Here is a 17,117-nt window from a genome sequence, read left to right on the forward strand (position 1 = left end):
ATAAGATTCGCAAATGTATTTCTGATTCACAAATATTTATAGTTTTGTATATATGTAATAGAAATCCACAAATATATAAAGTGTTCAGTCTGCATTTACAAACTGTTTCTCATTTGTGAACCTCACTGCATTTGTGTGTGGGATTTTTGAGACTCCCCTGCCTTGGTTAGAACATAGACTGTAAATATTACGAGTTAGATTCACAAATGCATTTTTTTCAGCAGGGAAATGTCTGTAACCAATCAGATGTCTCCTTCCTATTCAGCCAATCACAGTAGCGTAGATTCAAGGGTATGATTTAATGTGATGACTTTAGCATTGCATCTGTGCATACAGCGATTAGCCTAGCTAAAAGACAATCTGATTAAGTCATCTTTATTCTGACCAGCACAAATAGTCTCTGTGATTGTCGTACTGTATGGAAAGTTGTTTATCGTGGTGGCTATATTGACTGCGTGTCGTTGGTTTAACTGGTGTTGAATAAACTGGTGATATTCCGGCCGATGTGTTGGGGCCGCGGCTTTTGAAGGACCCATTGTTTACTATCGTTATCACGTTTACAACCAGACCAGGCATCTGCAAAGTCAACTATATTTTCCGTCTGACATTCGTTGGTTTACAGTCTATGGTTTCAACTTACTTTGTGACTCTGCAAACTCTTACCGAGTAGTGTTTGTCTGTTTATAGCTCAGAGCGCATGTGTGGGTGCTGAAGCGAGTGAGGAGAGGGAGAGCGGCTGCGAGTGTGTGTGTACGATCGGTGTGTTTGTGCGTGTCACATAGTTGATGCCGGGGACCGGGGCAGTGTCACAGCAGAGAAACGAGTCAGTATCTAAAGTGTATGTGCAGTTTGAGCTCTGTGTGCGTAATAAACGGCCCGACTCTCAAGAAACAAGCCGGACTCTCCGTGTCTGCTTACTATAAGCTGCGGTTCAGTAAAAGCTTTCATTCTTTTTTTTTGAGGACCTAGTCTAAAATTTATTTATTTTTTATGAATTTTTAGAGAATATTTGGGGTATGTAGGCAAAAATGTCTCAGTGGTGCAGAGGTGTAAAGAGTACTAATATATTCTACTCAAGTAAAAGTACTGTTACTTTGATAAAATTTTACTTAAATACAAGTAAAAGTAACTCGTTTAAAATGTACTTTAAGTAAAAGTTACTTAGTTACTTTTTTTAACAACGCATCTCTCGTGTGTTGTGAAAAAAGTTTTTTTAATTAAAGGCCAATCTTAACAAAGATTTATCTTTTCAGATAAACATTTTCTTTTCTACCCCATTGTCACTACCTGGAGCTTGCTTGCCAAAGTCTGGTACTATAGAAGGTGGCAATGCTGTTTGGGCTGTGATGGCCATGATGTAAAGAAGGAGAGATGTAAAAGTGATGCCTGTGGGTATGGTGGGCGTTGAGGGGGGTGTCTCTAGGACGCCAAAGCTGACTGTCTAGCCTTTCAGGGAAGTTGTGGACCTAATTGGATGAACATCTGGTGAAGGGAGGGTCCCACTTGACAACACCAGTGATGATCTGGTTCTTGCTACCCTTCGGTCTACAAGGTTGAATTGTGAATGCCAATGTTGTAGGGTGGTAAGTATAAGCGTTGTCAAAACATGGCTAACTCACATACTGTAAACAGAGCCTGGGTCTGTTGAAGGTGGCAATGCTGTTTTGGTTGCAGGGGCAACTAGGGCCGTAGGCTAGGATAGCCAAATCATCAATAGGGCATAGGGTCATAATTGGGGCAAGGGGTTTCTTCACTAATCTCTTATCCTTTCATTAGGGCACAAGTACCTTGAGTTTATTCCAAATACTGAAGAAATGAATTCCCCCTGAAGATTTGGTGTAATTTACTGAAGATATGAATTCATTAAGGATGCACCGATCCAATTATTGGATGGTATAGGATGTCAGTCCCATCTTGACTAAGACAGCTAGATCAGGTATCAGTAAGAATTTGCCGATCTATGAGACCCATCCAAAAGGCAGATCTATTCACTTCAGTTTTATGCTATTCTGCGTTTAAGGCAAACATGCACACTACAGGTTTGCACTGGTATTCTGTGCACTTTGGTAGGTGGAGCAAACATAAAATGGAGGAAGCTAACAACAATTTCTTCAAGAAACAATGACCTTTGATTGTAGAAGCAGCATGGTCAGTTGGTGTAACTGGTTTGTGTCAATTGGTGTAACCAGTATTTCTCATCATCAAAATATAATAAAATACAGGAAAATTAAAGTGGAATAAAAGTAGTCCTCTATTGCAGTGAAATAACATGTTTTTTTTAACAATTTTTACATAATTTGCCAAAATTGTATTAGAAAACAAAGGTGTTTTCAGCTTTGTGTCCCGCTCAGTATTGAAAAAGGGCATAACTTATAAATATAAGGATAATCCTAATAAAATCTATTTTCTTGTGCTATTTTAAAATGAAGTAATTACAATTATGAGTACACTTACATATACTCTAGAGGTATAAAATATTCTTAATTTTTCAGTGTTTACACCACTTGACATTTTTAGGTCCATTCAGTCTTACTTTTTGAAAGAAATAGTGTAAATGTAATTTTAAATGACACAAAACCAACATGAATACAAATCTCACATTTTAATGAACCTGATGCATGCTTTAAAATTGTGTTTTTAAAAGATTTTTGAATTGGTCATCTGAACAACCCTTAATTGTCACTGACCCACATAACCACACGCAGTCATATAGCAATGTCATAACCACGATAAACAACTTTCCATATATAGTACGACAATCACCGAGACTATTTGTGCTGGTCAGATTAAAGATGACTTAATCAAATTGTCTGATAGCTACGCTAATCGCTGTATGCAGCCTGCACTGCTCAGGGGGAAGCTAGAGAGGGCGGGACTGGACTGTCACCTGGCTGCATGGACAACGGACTACCTCACCCTCAGTACGTGAGGCTTCAGGACTGTGAGTCTGACATGGTGGTCTGCAGTACAGGGGCCCCACAGGGGACAGTTCTCTCCCCTTTTCTCTTCACCCTGTACACCTCGGACTTCTGTTACAACTCTGGGAGCTGCCACCTGCAGAAGTTCTCCGATGACACAGCCATCGTGGGGTGTGTGTCTAAGGGGAGCGAACAGGCGTACAGGCAGGTCATCATGGACTTTGTCGACTGGAGTGAGCTCAACCACCTTCAGCTCAATGCCAGCAAGACAAAGGAGATGGTGATTGACTTCCGCAGGAACCCCAAACTGCACCGGTGAACATCCAGGGCTTGGACATCGAGAGGGTGGAGACGTACAAATACCTGGGTGTTCACCTCAACAATAAACTGGACTGGTCACACAACACAGACGTCCTGTACAAGAAGGGCCAATGTCGACTTCACCTGCTGAGATGACTGAGGTCCTTTGGAGTGTGCAGGACTCTGCTACGGACTTTTTATGACACTGTAGCCGTTTTCACATAGGCACTCCAGATAATATCTAGATATTTACAGGAGGACTTCTCCGGAGATTCTCCCGAACTAGCTGTTCACATATGCTCCTCACAGCGGGGGACTTTCCCGACGTAAGACGTGACGTAAATAAACAACACAGACGTCCTGTACAAGAAGGGCCAATGTCGACTTCACCTGCTGAGGCGACTGAGGTCCTTTGGAGTGTGCAGGACTCTGCTACAGACTTTTTATGACACTGTGGTGGCGTCTGCACTTTTCGATGCAGTGGTCTGCTGGGGAGGAGGGAGCACAGAGAGAGACAGGAAGAGACTGAACAGACTGGTCAGGAGGACCAGTTCTGTCTTGGACTGTCCTCTGGACTCTGTAGAGGAGGTGGGTGAGAGGAGGATGTTAGTGAAGCTGACATCCATCATGGACAACCCCTCTCACCACCTTTACTCCAAACTATCAACAACTAAGAAGAGTCCTACATGCTCCAGGCGCTCCAAGTCCTGGACTACTACACATTTCTATCTGCACAACAAGTATCCACTTCTTAGGAAAATTAACTTTCAGGCATCCTGTCTTCACAAACTAAAACTCTCCTGTGAAATTTAAAACACATGAAATCACATTGCATTCAATCTATCTATCTAATCTTTTGCCGTGCTTTTATTTTGAAGTATCTACCTTCAGTCCAGTGTCACATGGGTCAGAGCGACTCTCTTCTTCTTTACCGTAAAGGAGCAGATAAATGAGCAGCAAAAATCAAACGCGGGCTAACTTGACAGCAGTGAGTTCCAGGACTCTTTCTCATCAACTCTGCATTGTTCACCTTTAAAGTTGAAGCTTCTCGGCTTGTGGTCTGAATCTGGACTTTGTAGTCCTTTATTTCTGCCGCATTGAACTAAACAGCTTTAGCTATGTTAGCTAGCATAAGTGAGTGTTGCTGTATCTGTGTACCTAGCGTGTCCACTTTTCCAGTTAGCTGTTTTATTGCGTCCAGGACTTCGTTCATTCCTTCCCTACCTTCCTCTGAGTCAGTGTCCTTCTTTTTAGTTGCTGGTGGATTCTTCGCTGCTGAGAAAGGCTCTTTTCTTTTGGAGCTCTCGGTAGAGACCTCCATCTTAGCATCATCGTGGTCTTCAATCTCCGAGCTACTGCGGGCTGAAGAGAGCTTCTTCTTCGTCTTCATGCTGCAGTTTCCGGAGCACTTTATGGATAAAGCGTCAGTATGGTGTATTAGAGATTCATACGATCACATAGAATTGAGTTGGAAGGTAAAGCAGACGAAGCTAGCAGAAAACATGCTGCACCCGGTCCACCATCTTGAAGTCAGAAGAAGAAATACAGGATGTAGCGTTTATTTCCGGCTCTTTCTTAGATACCACGTGTGTCGTTTTTTTTTAATTCAAGAATAAGGGTGTTCATATACAGATAATAGAAGACATTAACACATATAAATCAATTAAATACAGATTAAATAATAAGATAAAACATACAGTACAGGAGACAGGACAACAATTACAAAATATATAAAATAAAATACACTCATAAAAACTCATACATAAATATGTAAATCATGATTAGTTCATGAATTTGATGCATTTTTTGTCATTGATTAAAAGAAGTGATTTAATAAGGGACTTGAATTCTCAATGAAAAATTTAAAACTTTGGAAGTGACTTTGAGAATTTCTGTTTGTGACTGAAAAACTTTGCATATAGTATAATGAAGTTTATGACATTTTAGAGAGCAATATTTTCCTTATTATCATAGTAATAAACAACGTCTTTCAGGTTTAGAGAATAAACACAATTAGCAGCCGGAAAAAAATGAGATTGATGTCTTTCCAGAATCTTTTGGATAATTCACATTCAAAAAAAGGTGGGAAATTGTTTCTGTATCGTTTTTGCAAAAAGTGCACTCAGCCTCAATATCTGTAAACTTAGCAATGAGGCAGTTAACAGGATACATTTTATGTAGTATTTTCAAGTGTACCTCTTTAGCTTTGTTTATGGTACAGTATCTATAAGGTAAAAGCCAGGCCCTCCTCCAGTTTATGTTCTCAAGCTTAGATCTCCAGTTGGAACCAATTTATTATTTCTTTTAAATATCCGGCGAACATTGTTAAATTTTTTTATCTGTCAGATTAAGTCCATCTAGTAGCATGTCATTAGCACCGTAGGTTAAGTGGTTTTTAACCAGTTGAATCAATCCTTTTGGAATAGCACAAGTTAATGAATTAAATTCTCTGACGGGGATTGGAAAGTTATGTATTGACATAAACATTTCATAAGACAACATGTTGCCAGAATCCTCAAAGAGATTGTAAATATATAGAATCTTTATTATCATTGTATACAAGGACACAACGAAACTTTGTTAGCAGCAATCTTCAACAGCAGCGTTTACAAAAACAACAACAATATATTTGTGGTGATATGAGAGAGAAGTGTGTAAAAAGTGTCCAGAGCAATTGCTGTTCAGTGAATGAATGATAATAATAATAAATAAATAGACAGTTGTGGTGACTGAAAGAATATATACAGTTATTATTTTGCAGTGACTGATTAATTAAACAAATATAAATATAGAGATATAGTGCAAATAAGTGAAGTCATAGTGCAGTGACAGAGTATATACAGTTATTATTGTGCAGTGACTGAATGAATAAATAGACAATTATAAAGCAGTGAATTACCGATGTTTTGGGCACTGGGACGATTGTTGCTGTTTTCAGGCAGGTGGGGACTGTGGCTTGTTGTAGTGACTTGTTGAATATTGGTGTCAAGACTGCAGCAAGCTGGTCTGCACAAGCCTTCAGCGCTCGTCCAGGGACCCCGTCTGGCCCTGCTGCTTTGCTGCAGTCTATGCTGAGGAGGGCCCTCTTCACCTGATGAGTCTGCAGGATGAGTGGCTGGTCATTCTCTGTGGGTGTGGGGGGTGGGGGTGGGGGTTCCATTGTTAGAGTTATCCTCAAAGCGAGCAAAGAATGAGTTGAGCTGGTCTGGGAGGGAGGTGTCGGTGGTGGAGGTGTGGTGGCTTTGTTTGTAGTCTGTTTGTATGTTCCTGATGCCTTTCCACATGGAGCAGGGGTTGTTGTCTTTGAAGTTGGCCTCAATCTGCTGTTTGTATTGTAATTTAGCAGATTTGATCCCCCTGTTTAAGTCTGCTCTTGCTCTGCTGTATGCTTCCCTGTCCCTTGATCTGAATGCTGCATCCCTGGCTTTGAGCAGTACTCGCACACTGTTGTTGAACCAGGGTTTCATGTCTCTCTGGAACCAATTTGTAAGGAATATGGATTTATTCCTAATAGTAATGTCACAATTGTTCCAGAGGAAGGTTTTGTTAGAGGAGAAATTGTGGACAAAAGCAAGCTTCCAAGCTAAAAGGGCCTGTTGATGAAATTTTAATAACTTAACTGGCAATCTATCTGGCAAAAAAAATTGCAAGTCAAAAGACAGGGGAGACCTCCTATTCTGTTAAAGATATTATTTGGGATAAAGTACCACGTTGAGTTGGGGTTTTTAAGACATTGTTTTAACCAGCTGATTCTGAAAGTATTAAATATCCTGCAAATGCTAGGACTTCTAGGCCACCTTCTGCTTTACTGTTAGAAAAGCTTTTTTACGTTTATGTGGTTTGTTCTTCCATATAAAATCTCCAAAACTAATGTTTATAGTTGAGGATGTAGAGTTATTTACAAAAAGAGAGATGGATGGACACACAAACCGGGACAGACCTTCTACTTTAGAGAGGAGAACTCTACCGAGGATAGAGAGATCCCTTTGAAGCCAGTTATTAAATATAGTCTTAGTCTTCTGAATTCTGTTTGAGAAATGTAAGTGTTGTCTAGCTATGAGATTTTTAGTTATAACTGTTCCCAAATATTTGACAGAATCCTTCATTGGGATATTTTCAATGACAGATTCATTAGAGTCATGCAGGGATAACATTTCACATTTAGACATATTTAGCTTTAAGCCTTAGGCGTTGGAGAATTCCTTTATTAATTTAATAGAGTTACTCAGTTGGTCTTTGTCCTTTAAAAAAAGCGTAGTATCATCTGCAAGCTGGGATATTTTTAACTCTCTTTCAAATATCGTAATTCCTTTAAAGTTTTTTTGTGATATTAATTGCAAGTAGTTCGGTGACTATGACAAATAAAAAGGGTGAAATTGGGCAACCTTGTCTTACCCCTCTGTTGATTTGGAATCTCTTGGATGTATTTAAATTGATTACAACTGAGCTGTTAATATCTTTTAAAACATGTTAACAATGTTGACAAAACGAGTACCAAAACCAAATGTCTTGAGGGATTGCAAAAGAAATCTGTGATCGATTGTGTCAAAGGCTTTGTAAAAGTCCAGAAACAAAAGAAGTGCTTTCAATTTGACTGCATCAGCATAATCTAACAAATCTAAGATGAGTCTTATATTACAACTAATGTGTCTGTTTGTCATAAATCCCGTCTGAGTTTCTGCTATAATGGAGTCCAGACCTATTTTTACTCTGTTTGCATGAAGCCAGAATCTTGTAATCAATAACGATAAAGATAAAGATAAACTTTATTGATCACCCATGGGGGAAATGTTTGCATATCAGCAGCTCAAGAAAACAGGGGACGGGAATATAATTATTAAAAATAAAAATAGAAGTTAAAAATCAAACACATTTACATCAGTTAAATAAAAAAAATACAATAATGGTAAATAGTAAATGGACTTGAGTTTATATAGCGCTTTTCTAGTCTAATAATAGAATATTACAAGGTATGTACACTTCCACTTGTGGAAAGAGTTATTGTTATCAAAAACACACACAGTGTGTAGCATTATTGAAATGAGTCATGAGGTGGTGATGCTGTTAAAGACTTTGATTAAACAGTCTGACTGCAGATGGGATGAACGACCTGCGGTAGCGCTCTGTCTTGCAGGGTGGGTGTCTCAGTCTGCTGCTGAAGGAGCTGCTCAGGGCCCCCACAGTGTCATGCAGGGGGTGAGAGGGGTTGTCCATGATGGATGTCAGCTTCACTAACATCCTCCTCTCACCCACCTCCTCTACAGAGTCCAGAGGACAGTCCAAGACAGAACTGGCCCTCCTGACCAGTCTGTTCAGTCTCTTCCTGTCTCTCTCTGTGCTCCCTCCTCCCCAGCAGAACACTACACAAACCCTTTTCACACATACAGAAATCTCCTGAAAAACTCTGGAGATTTCCAGGAGGAGCTGTATGTGTGAACGCATTTTTTACTCCGATATTACCAAGAGTTTATCCTGCCAGACCCCTAGTATTTTTTCCGCAGATAAACCGGAGGAGCTGATGTCTGAACGCAGCCGAATATACTCCGGAGATTTTCAATTTGAGCCAATGGAAAGAGAATGACGTTTATATACAGTGACCGTCTAAAGTGTCTGCACGCGACCACTACGATCTCCGTGCTCTAATTAAACATCTGCATTATGTTTTCTGTTCGTCAGTATGTTGTTCTCCTCTCTTTTGTGGATGTTGTCATTCCATTGGATTACACATAGCATTGATATAAAGACAAATATTCTCATTATAACGTCGTGTAGAGGACTCTGTTGCTACGGCCACTACTTCCGCGTTGTTTATTTACGTCACGTCTTACGTCGGGAAAGTCCCCCGCTGTGAGGAGCATATGTGAACAGCTAGTTCGGGAGAATCTCCGGAGAAGTCCTCCTGTAAATATCTAGATATTATCTGGAGTGCCTATGTGAAAACGGCTACAGTGTCATAAAAAGTCCGTAGCAGAGTCCTGCACACTCCAAAGGACCTCAGTCATCTCAGCAGGTGAAGTCGACATTGGCCCTTCTTGTACAGGACGTCTGTGTTGTGTGACCAGTCCAGTTTATTGTTGAGGTGAACACCCAGGTATTTGTACGTCTCCACCCTCTCGATGTCCAAGCCCTGGATGTTCACCGGTGCAGTTTGGGGTTCCTGCGGAAGTCAATCACCATCTCCTTTGTCTTGCTGACGTTGAGCTGAAGGTGGTTGAGCTCACTCCAGTCGACAAAGTCCATGATCAGGCATGGACAGGCCAACGGGCGTACCGGGGGCCTACGCACATTTTTGGGCCAGCCCGGGGCTGTCATAATTTAATTAAAAGAGTATATTATTTTTTATCGACCACGACGGTATTTGAGACACGAAACACAACTCAATTGGTTGATTTTCTTGAAGGACATTGGGCTAGTCCAATGAAATCTCTCAGCCCTCCTCGGCCCGCCCCTCGCCTCCCCGGCCAAAGGTTATCAAATTTTGCCATTAAGCTAGCTGACCAGAGTTGGAGAGAAGTGAGTGTGAGTGAGTGTGAATTGAAATGGAGAAGAAACAACAAAAGTGCAAGGGGGGCGCAGAGAAGCTCAGAGAAAAAAGGCTAAAAAGCCTAGAAGTGGACGCAGCAAAATGTGCCAAAATCACTAATACGTTTGCAAGTTTGACTGCAGCAGCGAGTGCAGGGCCGTCGACATGTGCAGAAGCAGTCCTATCGAGTGCACAGCTGGATTCTTCGGAGGAGGAGGAGGAAGAGAGAGAGAGACGTGACCCAGCAGCAGGGACAGATTGAGGAGGAGGAGGTCAGAATAGCTACTGTTAGCCCGGTGCGTGTGTGTGTGTGTGTGTGTGTGCGTGTGTGCGTGTGTGCATGTGTGCGTGCGTGTGTGTGCGTGTGTGTGTGTGTGTGTGTGTGTGTGTGCGTGCGTGTGTGTGTGGTGGGGACCACCAGCTCCGCTTTCGATTGGCATGCATTTGAGCATTTGCCTGCAACCTGCATCAGTAGCAAAGAAGCCACCTGTATTATACATTGCGCGATTGTCGTCAACGTGGAGAGGAGAAAACTTAAATAACTTATCCACAACAACTCAATGAGTGGTCGGCTTCAGAACGCACTCAACTTTCTGAGATCTGAAGTCAGTCATGATTGGTCGAAATTGTTGTCAATCTTGACGTAGTACAACAAGCAAACCTATCAAATGTCTTTGTGCAGACAGACAGGTATACGTAGGCTACACACGCCCGCAGTCAGAAAGACGCTGGAATGACCCAGAAATGATGATAGCCCGTGGAATTAACAATGAAAATGTTTTGGGATGTGTGTACATCTTCACTAAATAGTATCTGGGAAAATTGTAGGCTAAAAGTGTGCAAATGCTCAACATAGGAAATTAATACAGGACTCATTTTATTCAGTCAGATTTAAAACATGCATAATAATAGTAGCCTATAGAGTTTTGTGCACAACCTCTTCCTTGCTGGTTTGGAGGAGCTCTTTATTTCTTATTTTACATGGATCTATGGTCTTACTGTAGGCTAATTGTCTTATTTATAAACAGTAACAGCTTTGTGTTATTTGTCTTTTTGTTTTTCTTTCCACACTTTCCAGGGAAACTGTTGTAATATTTGTCTTTAATGTCTATTAATACATTTAATTCACTTAATGTCATGTCTTTAAATGTCAGAGGTATTAGGGATATCACTAAAAGGAAGGCAATCTTTCTATTATGTAAAAGAAGTGATTTACTTCTACTTCAGGAAACACATTCTTGCGATTCTGATTTAAAATTCTGGAAAACACAGTGGGGTAACACTGCTCATTTTAGCCATGGTACAAATCACTCAGCTGGGGTTTCAATATTTTTACATAAATTCAAAGGAGATAGCACGTGTGTCGTTGTAGAGTTATTATCAGAGTATCAGAGTAACGTCAGTGTTGAGTTCTTCTTCTGTGACTCTTGGATGTGAATTTCCGAGAAGCATGCTGAGCAACTGACCAATAACGACAGAGCGGATCGGCAGACCAATCAGAGCAGACTTGGCCCACGTGGGGTCTAACAGTGTGGGCTCAACAGAGTGCAGCTGACAGACTCAGAGCGTAGAGGGAGTAAGGAGGAGCAGTACATGAAAACAGACACTTTTTTCGGACTTTAGCTATTGTGAACGTACAAAAGTAGGTACATAGATGAAATATACGAACCCCAAAAAGGGCATAATATGGGCTCTTTAAATCAAATCCGTTACTGAGTAAAGGCTGAGGCTCCTCCACTGCCAGGACCGGAAATACACTCAAGCAATTTCAAAATAAAACCGGGCTGTACTTCCGGTTTAGCGTTTCATTCATATATAAACTCTTTTACGGGAATTTACGCAAAATACTTCAATATAAAACTGTAAAGTTACTTCCATTTGAAACGTTTTAGTCATGTATTTCTATGAACATGAATACATTTAATGAATATTAATAAATATAACTCATTACTCAATCTCTAATTTGTTCAGTTAAGTCGAGATGAACAGGAGAGTGAATTAGTGCAGAGAAAAATGCTCATGGAGTCTGCATTTAAGGCTCTCTTCTTAGAAAAACATCTCATACAGACTTTAAATATTTCACTGAACAATATAAGTTCAAGTAGCATTATTTAATATTTCTTAGGTGTGGATTAAATGCTGCATCATGTTGGGTGTGTTATTTGTGTAGTTCCCTGTCTTCTTGTAATATCTGCACAGTTTTTGTCCCGTCTGTTATCTTCTCACCTCTTTCATCTTCTGTCTTGGGGAAGACAAAATGCTTCCACACCTCTGATTTAAAAGATGGTGGTGCGTCCTCAGTTTCTAAATCTTGCTCTTCATCTGCCGACCACCTCTGATCTACAGAGGCTCACCATATTAAGATTCATTTTTCAGAGTACAGATGTGAACTGTGACTCCTTTGAATCGATTTTCAACTGCCTCACGATGAATCTTTACATCCCTTTTTAATTTCCTTTGCAAGTCACAACCTGTTTAATTGATCAACTGAACAAACTACTTGTGACAGGTGTTACTGGCCTGAGCCTGTCCCTTTAAGTAGGTGGCTGATGGGAAATGTAGGTGTTGCTCCCCCGACCTGGCCTAGGGCTGCCAGGGAGGAGTGTGTCTTTACCCTGCAGTGGTCTATCTGTATGTAAATACAAAGAAGCAACGAAGTTTAGCTGTGTTCAGCTCGGCTGCAGGATTTATTCTCTGTTTCCTTTACATATTAAACATACATCTTCTCTGTAACTAATATTACATTTACATTGCATTACATATTAAACAATATATAATGTTAACCTGAATAGCTGTGGTATTTCCTTACTCAAATTAGCATACTCAGTCTCAGGTATTACACATTCACACATAATGTCTCTTCTTGAGTCAACCAGAAACATACACACATAAATTAGAACATGAAATGTTCACATTAGCTCTCTGTATGATTTCTGAATCATTATCAAAACATAACAAACCCCTTTAATGTGTCTCAGCTTTTCCACGTGCTCCGTAATGTTACTATGCATTAGCAACAGGTGTGCTAGCCTAGCATGCTAGTGTACATCTTCACATTTCTACTTTTCACACATACATAACTGTAAAAATACTCTGTTTCAAACCTTGTACTTTACTGACAAAACTCCAAACACTCTTAACCATTATACTGGTGTTTTATGCATGTGGTTTTGAGGACAATAAACCCACCTGTATGTAAATACAAAGAAGCAACAAAGTTTAGCTGTGTTCAGCTCAGCTGCAGGATTAATCCTGAGTTCAGAGTTAAAATCTACGCTTTGTTGGACTCTGGAGCACGGAGAAACGTGCTGCCTCTCCATCATTTTAACTCCTTTAAGCCCCCTATTCAGCCATCTGCAACACAGGTCCTTTAAGGCATTGGACCTGATGGTTTAGCTGTCTTAGGAGAAGTCATCCTGCCTTTGCATGTTGCGGGCAGGTTTGCTCAAGTGAACTTTATCATGGCTGACACAGCTGCAACTACTGAAGTTATCCTGGGTCATCCTATCCTGCAACAGACGTAGGCCCGCCTGGACTATGGCCGCAGAGAGATAACACTCTTCAGTGTAAACGACCCTAGCCACCAAGATGAGGCACACCTTGTCAGGGTGGCGCGTACAAGAGTGTTGGAGCCAGGATGTGAATATGTAGTCCCCGGCGATTCAAGTCTTCACGGTGCTGCAGAAAGAGACATGATGTTAAGCCCAACTAAAGGTTTCATTAAAAAACATGTTGTTTCAGTGGCTCATGCTGTGGTGCTGCCACAGGGCTCCACCAGCATCCCCATCAGAGTCTTCAACCATGGCGCTGCACCTGTCACTTTAAAGAGAGGAGCTGTCACAGGAGTCCTTCAGCCTGCACAGGTGTTGGAGGGTGTGGAACCCCTGTCCACAAGCACATCTGCAGTGTTTGAGCATGTTCACCCTGTCCCTGTTTCTGTTCCCAGTCACCTGCGTGTCCTGTATGCTGAGAGCTGCTCCTGCTTGTCAGAGGAAGACCGCAAGCTGGCTAATCTGCTACATTCATACAGCGATGGACATGCGTACAACATATTTATGAGTGATAAAAAAAATCACCAAATCCAAAGCGTCTCAGAGTGGCATGCATATACCTCCATTTGATCAGATCAAATGCACGTTCTGCATCCAGAGAAATAACTGTAGGCGTACTGTTTACTTGGCATTTAGCGTACATTATATTAAATAATCGAGGGGTGTTAAAAAAAGAATATCTGCCAGATAAGAAGCCATTTTGGTGAGGATGTAATAACGAAGGAATATGTCTACCAAGTCTAGTGGCCAGTATCTTAGCTACCACTTTCTGGCCCTAATTTAAGAGACTGAGAGGTCTATACGCCATTGGATGTGAGTCATCCCTCCCTTGTTTCAGTATCAAACAAATATTAGCCGTATAAGAGGATTGTGAAAATGTTTTGTTCTCAATAGAGTGAGTAATAATTTTTAGCAGCAAGGGAGCAATCTGATCACAGTTGGACTTGAAAAACTGTGGCTCAGTTGGTAGAGTCAGTCGTCTCACAACCAGAAGGTTGTGGGTTCAATCCCCAGCTGGCCAATGTGTCCTTGGGCAAGACACTTAACCCTGAATAGCTCCTGTGTTCTTGAGGTGATAAAATGCCTTTTTTGTAACTTCCCTGATATGAGAGAGGGAAGTAAGTGCAGCAGTTTATCTAAAATAATTTGGACAGTGGCACCAGGGAAACAGTGAGTAATGGCGTTAAAGTAGCGGATATCTCTGATTATGGAATCTCCAATAAGTAAGGTTGTGGGGGGAATGAGAGGTGGAGGAGATGATACGGGAGCTTACCGGATCGGATAGGCCTACTGGTCGCTGCATCTGCGTGGGGGACGGCGATTGTTGGTGGAGGGTCCGCGATTGGAGACCCTGCCCGAGGGAGACCCCCTGAGCGTCTGGCAACAGCCTCCCGCAACATTAAGCGGCGCTTCATCCCGGCCGCGACTGACCAAGTAGTCCTATCAGCACTCGCCTCCCGCGAAGATGCATCGGTGCTGACAGCTGCGGTAGCAGGGAGTCTCAGGTCAGGTGAAGCCAGGATTTCCGCCGGATCGGCCTGGTTGACTGAAGCCTCATCCATCAGGGTGACACTGTTTCTTATTTAGTCTTGTACATATTACTCTTCTTTGCGTATTGTGATACTTGTACATAAGAGAGCACAGTTCACCGAAGTTCAATTCCTTGTGTGTGTAAGCATCCCGTATCCGGCGCCGCTCTGGGTGGCCGCTTGTTACAGCAGCTCCGACCCCCCTCGTTATTGTTTTTTAGTTTATTTTGTTAATATTGACTTTTTATTGCTGTAACTTGGCGAGTAACTCCAACTCCAAACAACAAACATGGATATTCTTCTTTTTGGAGTATTAGTGATGTTTTTCTTTCTCTGTGGACTCTTTAAAACTTCCTAGGGAGACCCATTTAGTCACGGCTCCATTGTTTACACCCGTGAACAGCTGACTGCGCTGTGCCAACCTCGGTTGCATCCAGCCGAAAGACCGGACATCCCCGCAGAACTACGGAGGAAGAGAAGGGGATGCAGAGCCGGAGTGAAGTGTCGGGAAAAGAAAAGACGGTACAAACCATCCGTGCCGTGCAGTGCACATAACAGCTGATCAGGTGAGAAGTCAGCTGAGGAAGATCAAGGCGAGGAAGGCCACAGGTCCCGACGGCATCAGCTCCAGACTCCTGAAGGACTGTGCAGACCAGCTTTGTGAGGTCCTTCTGCACATCTTCAACCTGAGACTGGAGAGGGTACTGACTTCCTGCATGGTGCCAGTCCCAAAGACATCTTACCCCAGGGAGCCTAACCACTTCAGACCTGTGGCCCTCACCTCTCACCTGATGAAGACCATGGAGAGGATCATCCTCAACAACCTCTGCCCCATGGTGACTTCAAATCTAGATCCTCTACAGTTTGCCTACCAGCCGAACATCGGGGTGGATGACGCCGTCATCTACCTGCTGCAGAGATCCTGGACTCACCTGGAGAACACCGGCAGCACTTTGAGGGTCATGTTCTTTGACTCCTCCAGTGCCTTTAACACCATCCAGCCTGCACTGCTCAGGGGGAAGCTAGAGAGGGCGGGACTGGACTGTCACCTGGCTGCATGGACAACGGACTACCTCACCAACAGACCACAGTACGTGAGGCTTCAGGACTGTGAGTCTGACATGGTGGTCTGCAGTACAGGGGCCCCACAGGGGACAGTTCTCTCCCCTTTTCTCTTCACCCTGTACACCTCGGACTTCTGTTACAACTCTGGGAGCTGCCACCTGCAGAAGTTCTCCGATGACACAGCCATCGTGGGGTGTGTGTCTAAGGGGAACGAACAGGCGTACAGGCAGGTCATCATGGACTTTGTCGACTGGAGTGAGCTCAACCACCTTCAGCTCAATGCCAGCAAGACAAAGGAGATGGTGATTGACTTCCGCAGGACTGTACCGGTGAACATCCAGGGCTTGGACATCGAGAGGGTGGAGACGTACAAATACCTGGGTGTTCACCTCAACAACAAACTGGACTGGTCACACAACACAGACGTCCTGTACAAGAAGGGCCAATGTCGACTTCACCTGCTGAGGCGACTGAGGTCCTTTGGAGTGTGCAGGACTCTGTTAAGGACTTTTTATGACACTGTGGTGGCGTCTGCACTTTTCTATGCAGTGGTCTGCTGGGGAGGAGGGAGCACAGAGAGAGACAGGAAGAGACTGAACAGACTGGTCAGGAGGGCCAGTTCTGTCTTGGACTGTCCTCTGGACTCTGTAGAGGAGGTGGGTGAGAGGAGGATGTTAGTGAAGCTGACATCCATCATGGACAACCCCTCTCACCCCCTGCATGACACTGTGGGGGGCCCTGAGCAGCTCCTTCAGCAGCAGACTGAGACACCCACCCTGCAAGACAGAGCGCTACCGCAGGTCGTTCATCCCATCTGCAGTCAGACTGTTTAATCAAAGTCTTTAACAGCATCACCACCTCATGACTCATTTCAATAATGCTACACACTGTGTGTTTTTTAATAACAATAACTATTTCCAGTGTAGTTACTGTGTAATTTTCCATTATTGTATTTTTTATTTAACTGATGTAAATATGTTTGATTTGATTTTTAACTTCTTGTTATTTTTAATAATTATATTCCTGTCTCCTGTTTTCTTGAGCTGCTGTAATGCACAAATTTCCCCCACGGGGAATCAATAAAGTTTATCTTTATCTTTGTCTTCATCATACCTGGCCAAGAAAGCTGATTCTGATGTCAGATGACATCTACAGGTGTTGTCATTCAGTTTGTGATCAAAGGCTGCAGCAGTTTTGTGCCCAGTGGCCTCTGCACTCTTAATTAATCCTG

General features: G+C 42.4%; 3 protein-coding genes across 6 annotated transcripts in view; all 3 read right to left on the reverse strand.

Moving 5' to 3' along the window:
- The window catches only part of LOC132984442 (gastrula zinc finger protein XlCGF8.2DB-like), a 75,046-nt gene extending 70,353 nt beyond the window's left edge, over nt 1-4,693 (reverse strand). For 2 of the 3 annotated variants that reach the window (XM_061051292.1, XM_061051291.1), the window contains exon 1: nt 4,443-4,693. In XM_061051292.1, coding sequence (XP_060907275.1) covers nt 4,443-4,608 — 166 coding nt within the window. In that variant the 5' untranslated portion in view covers nt 4,609-4,693. Of the gene's footprint in view, nt 1-4,376 lie in introns of all 3 variants that reach the window. The other variant, XM_061051290.1, reaches the window with a different exon arrangement.
- The window catches only part of LOC132984485 (zinc finger protein OZF-like), a 230,883-nt gene that overhangs the window by 208,605 nt on the left and 5,161 nt on the right, over nt 1-17,117 (reverse strand). The gene's annotated exons all lie outside the window — the stretch shown is intronic.
- LOC132984445 (gastrula zinc finger protein XlCGF58.1-like) overlaps nt 1-17,117 on the reverse strand; it is a 33,843-nt gene that overhangs the window by 3,248 nt on the left and 13,478 nt on the right. The gene's annotated exons all lie outside the window — the stretch shown is intronic.

The sequence above is a fragment of the Labrus mixtus genome, chromosome 12 (assembly GCF_963584025.1).
Source record: "Labrus mixtus chromosome 12, fLabMix1.1, whole genome shotgun sequence".
NCBI lineage: Eukaryota > Metazoa > Chordata > Actinopteri > Labriformes > Labridae > Labrus > Labrus mixtus.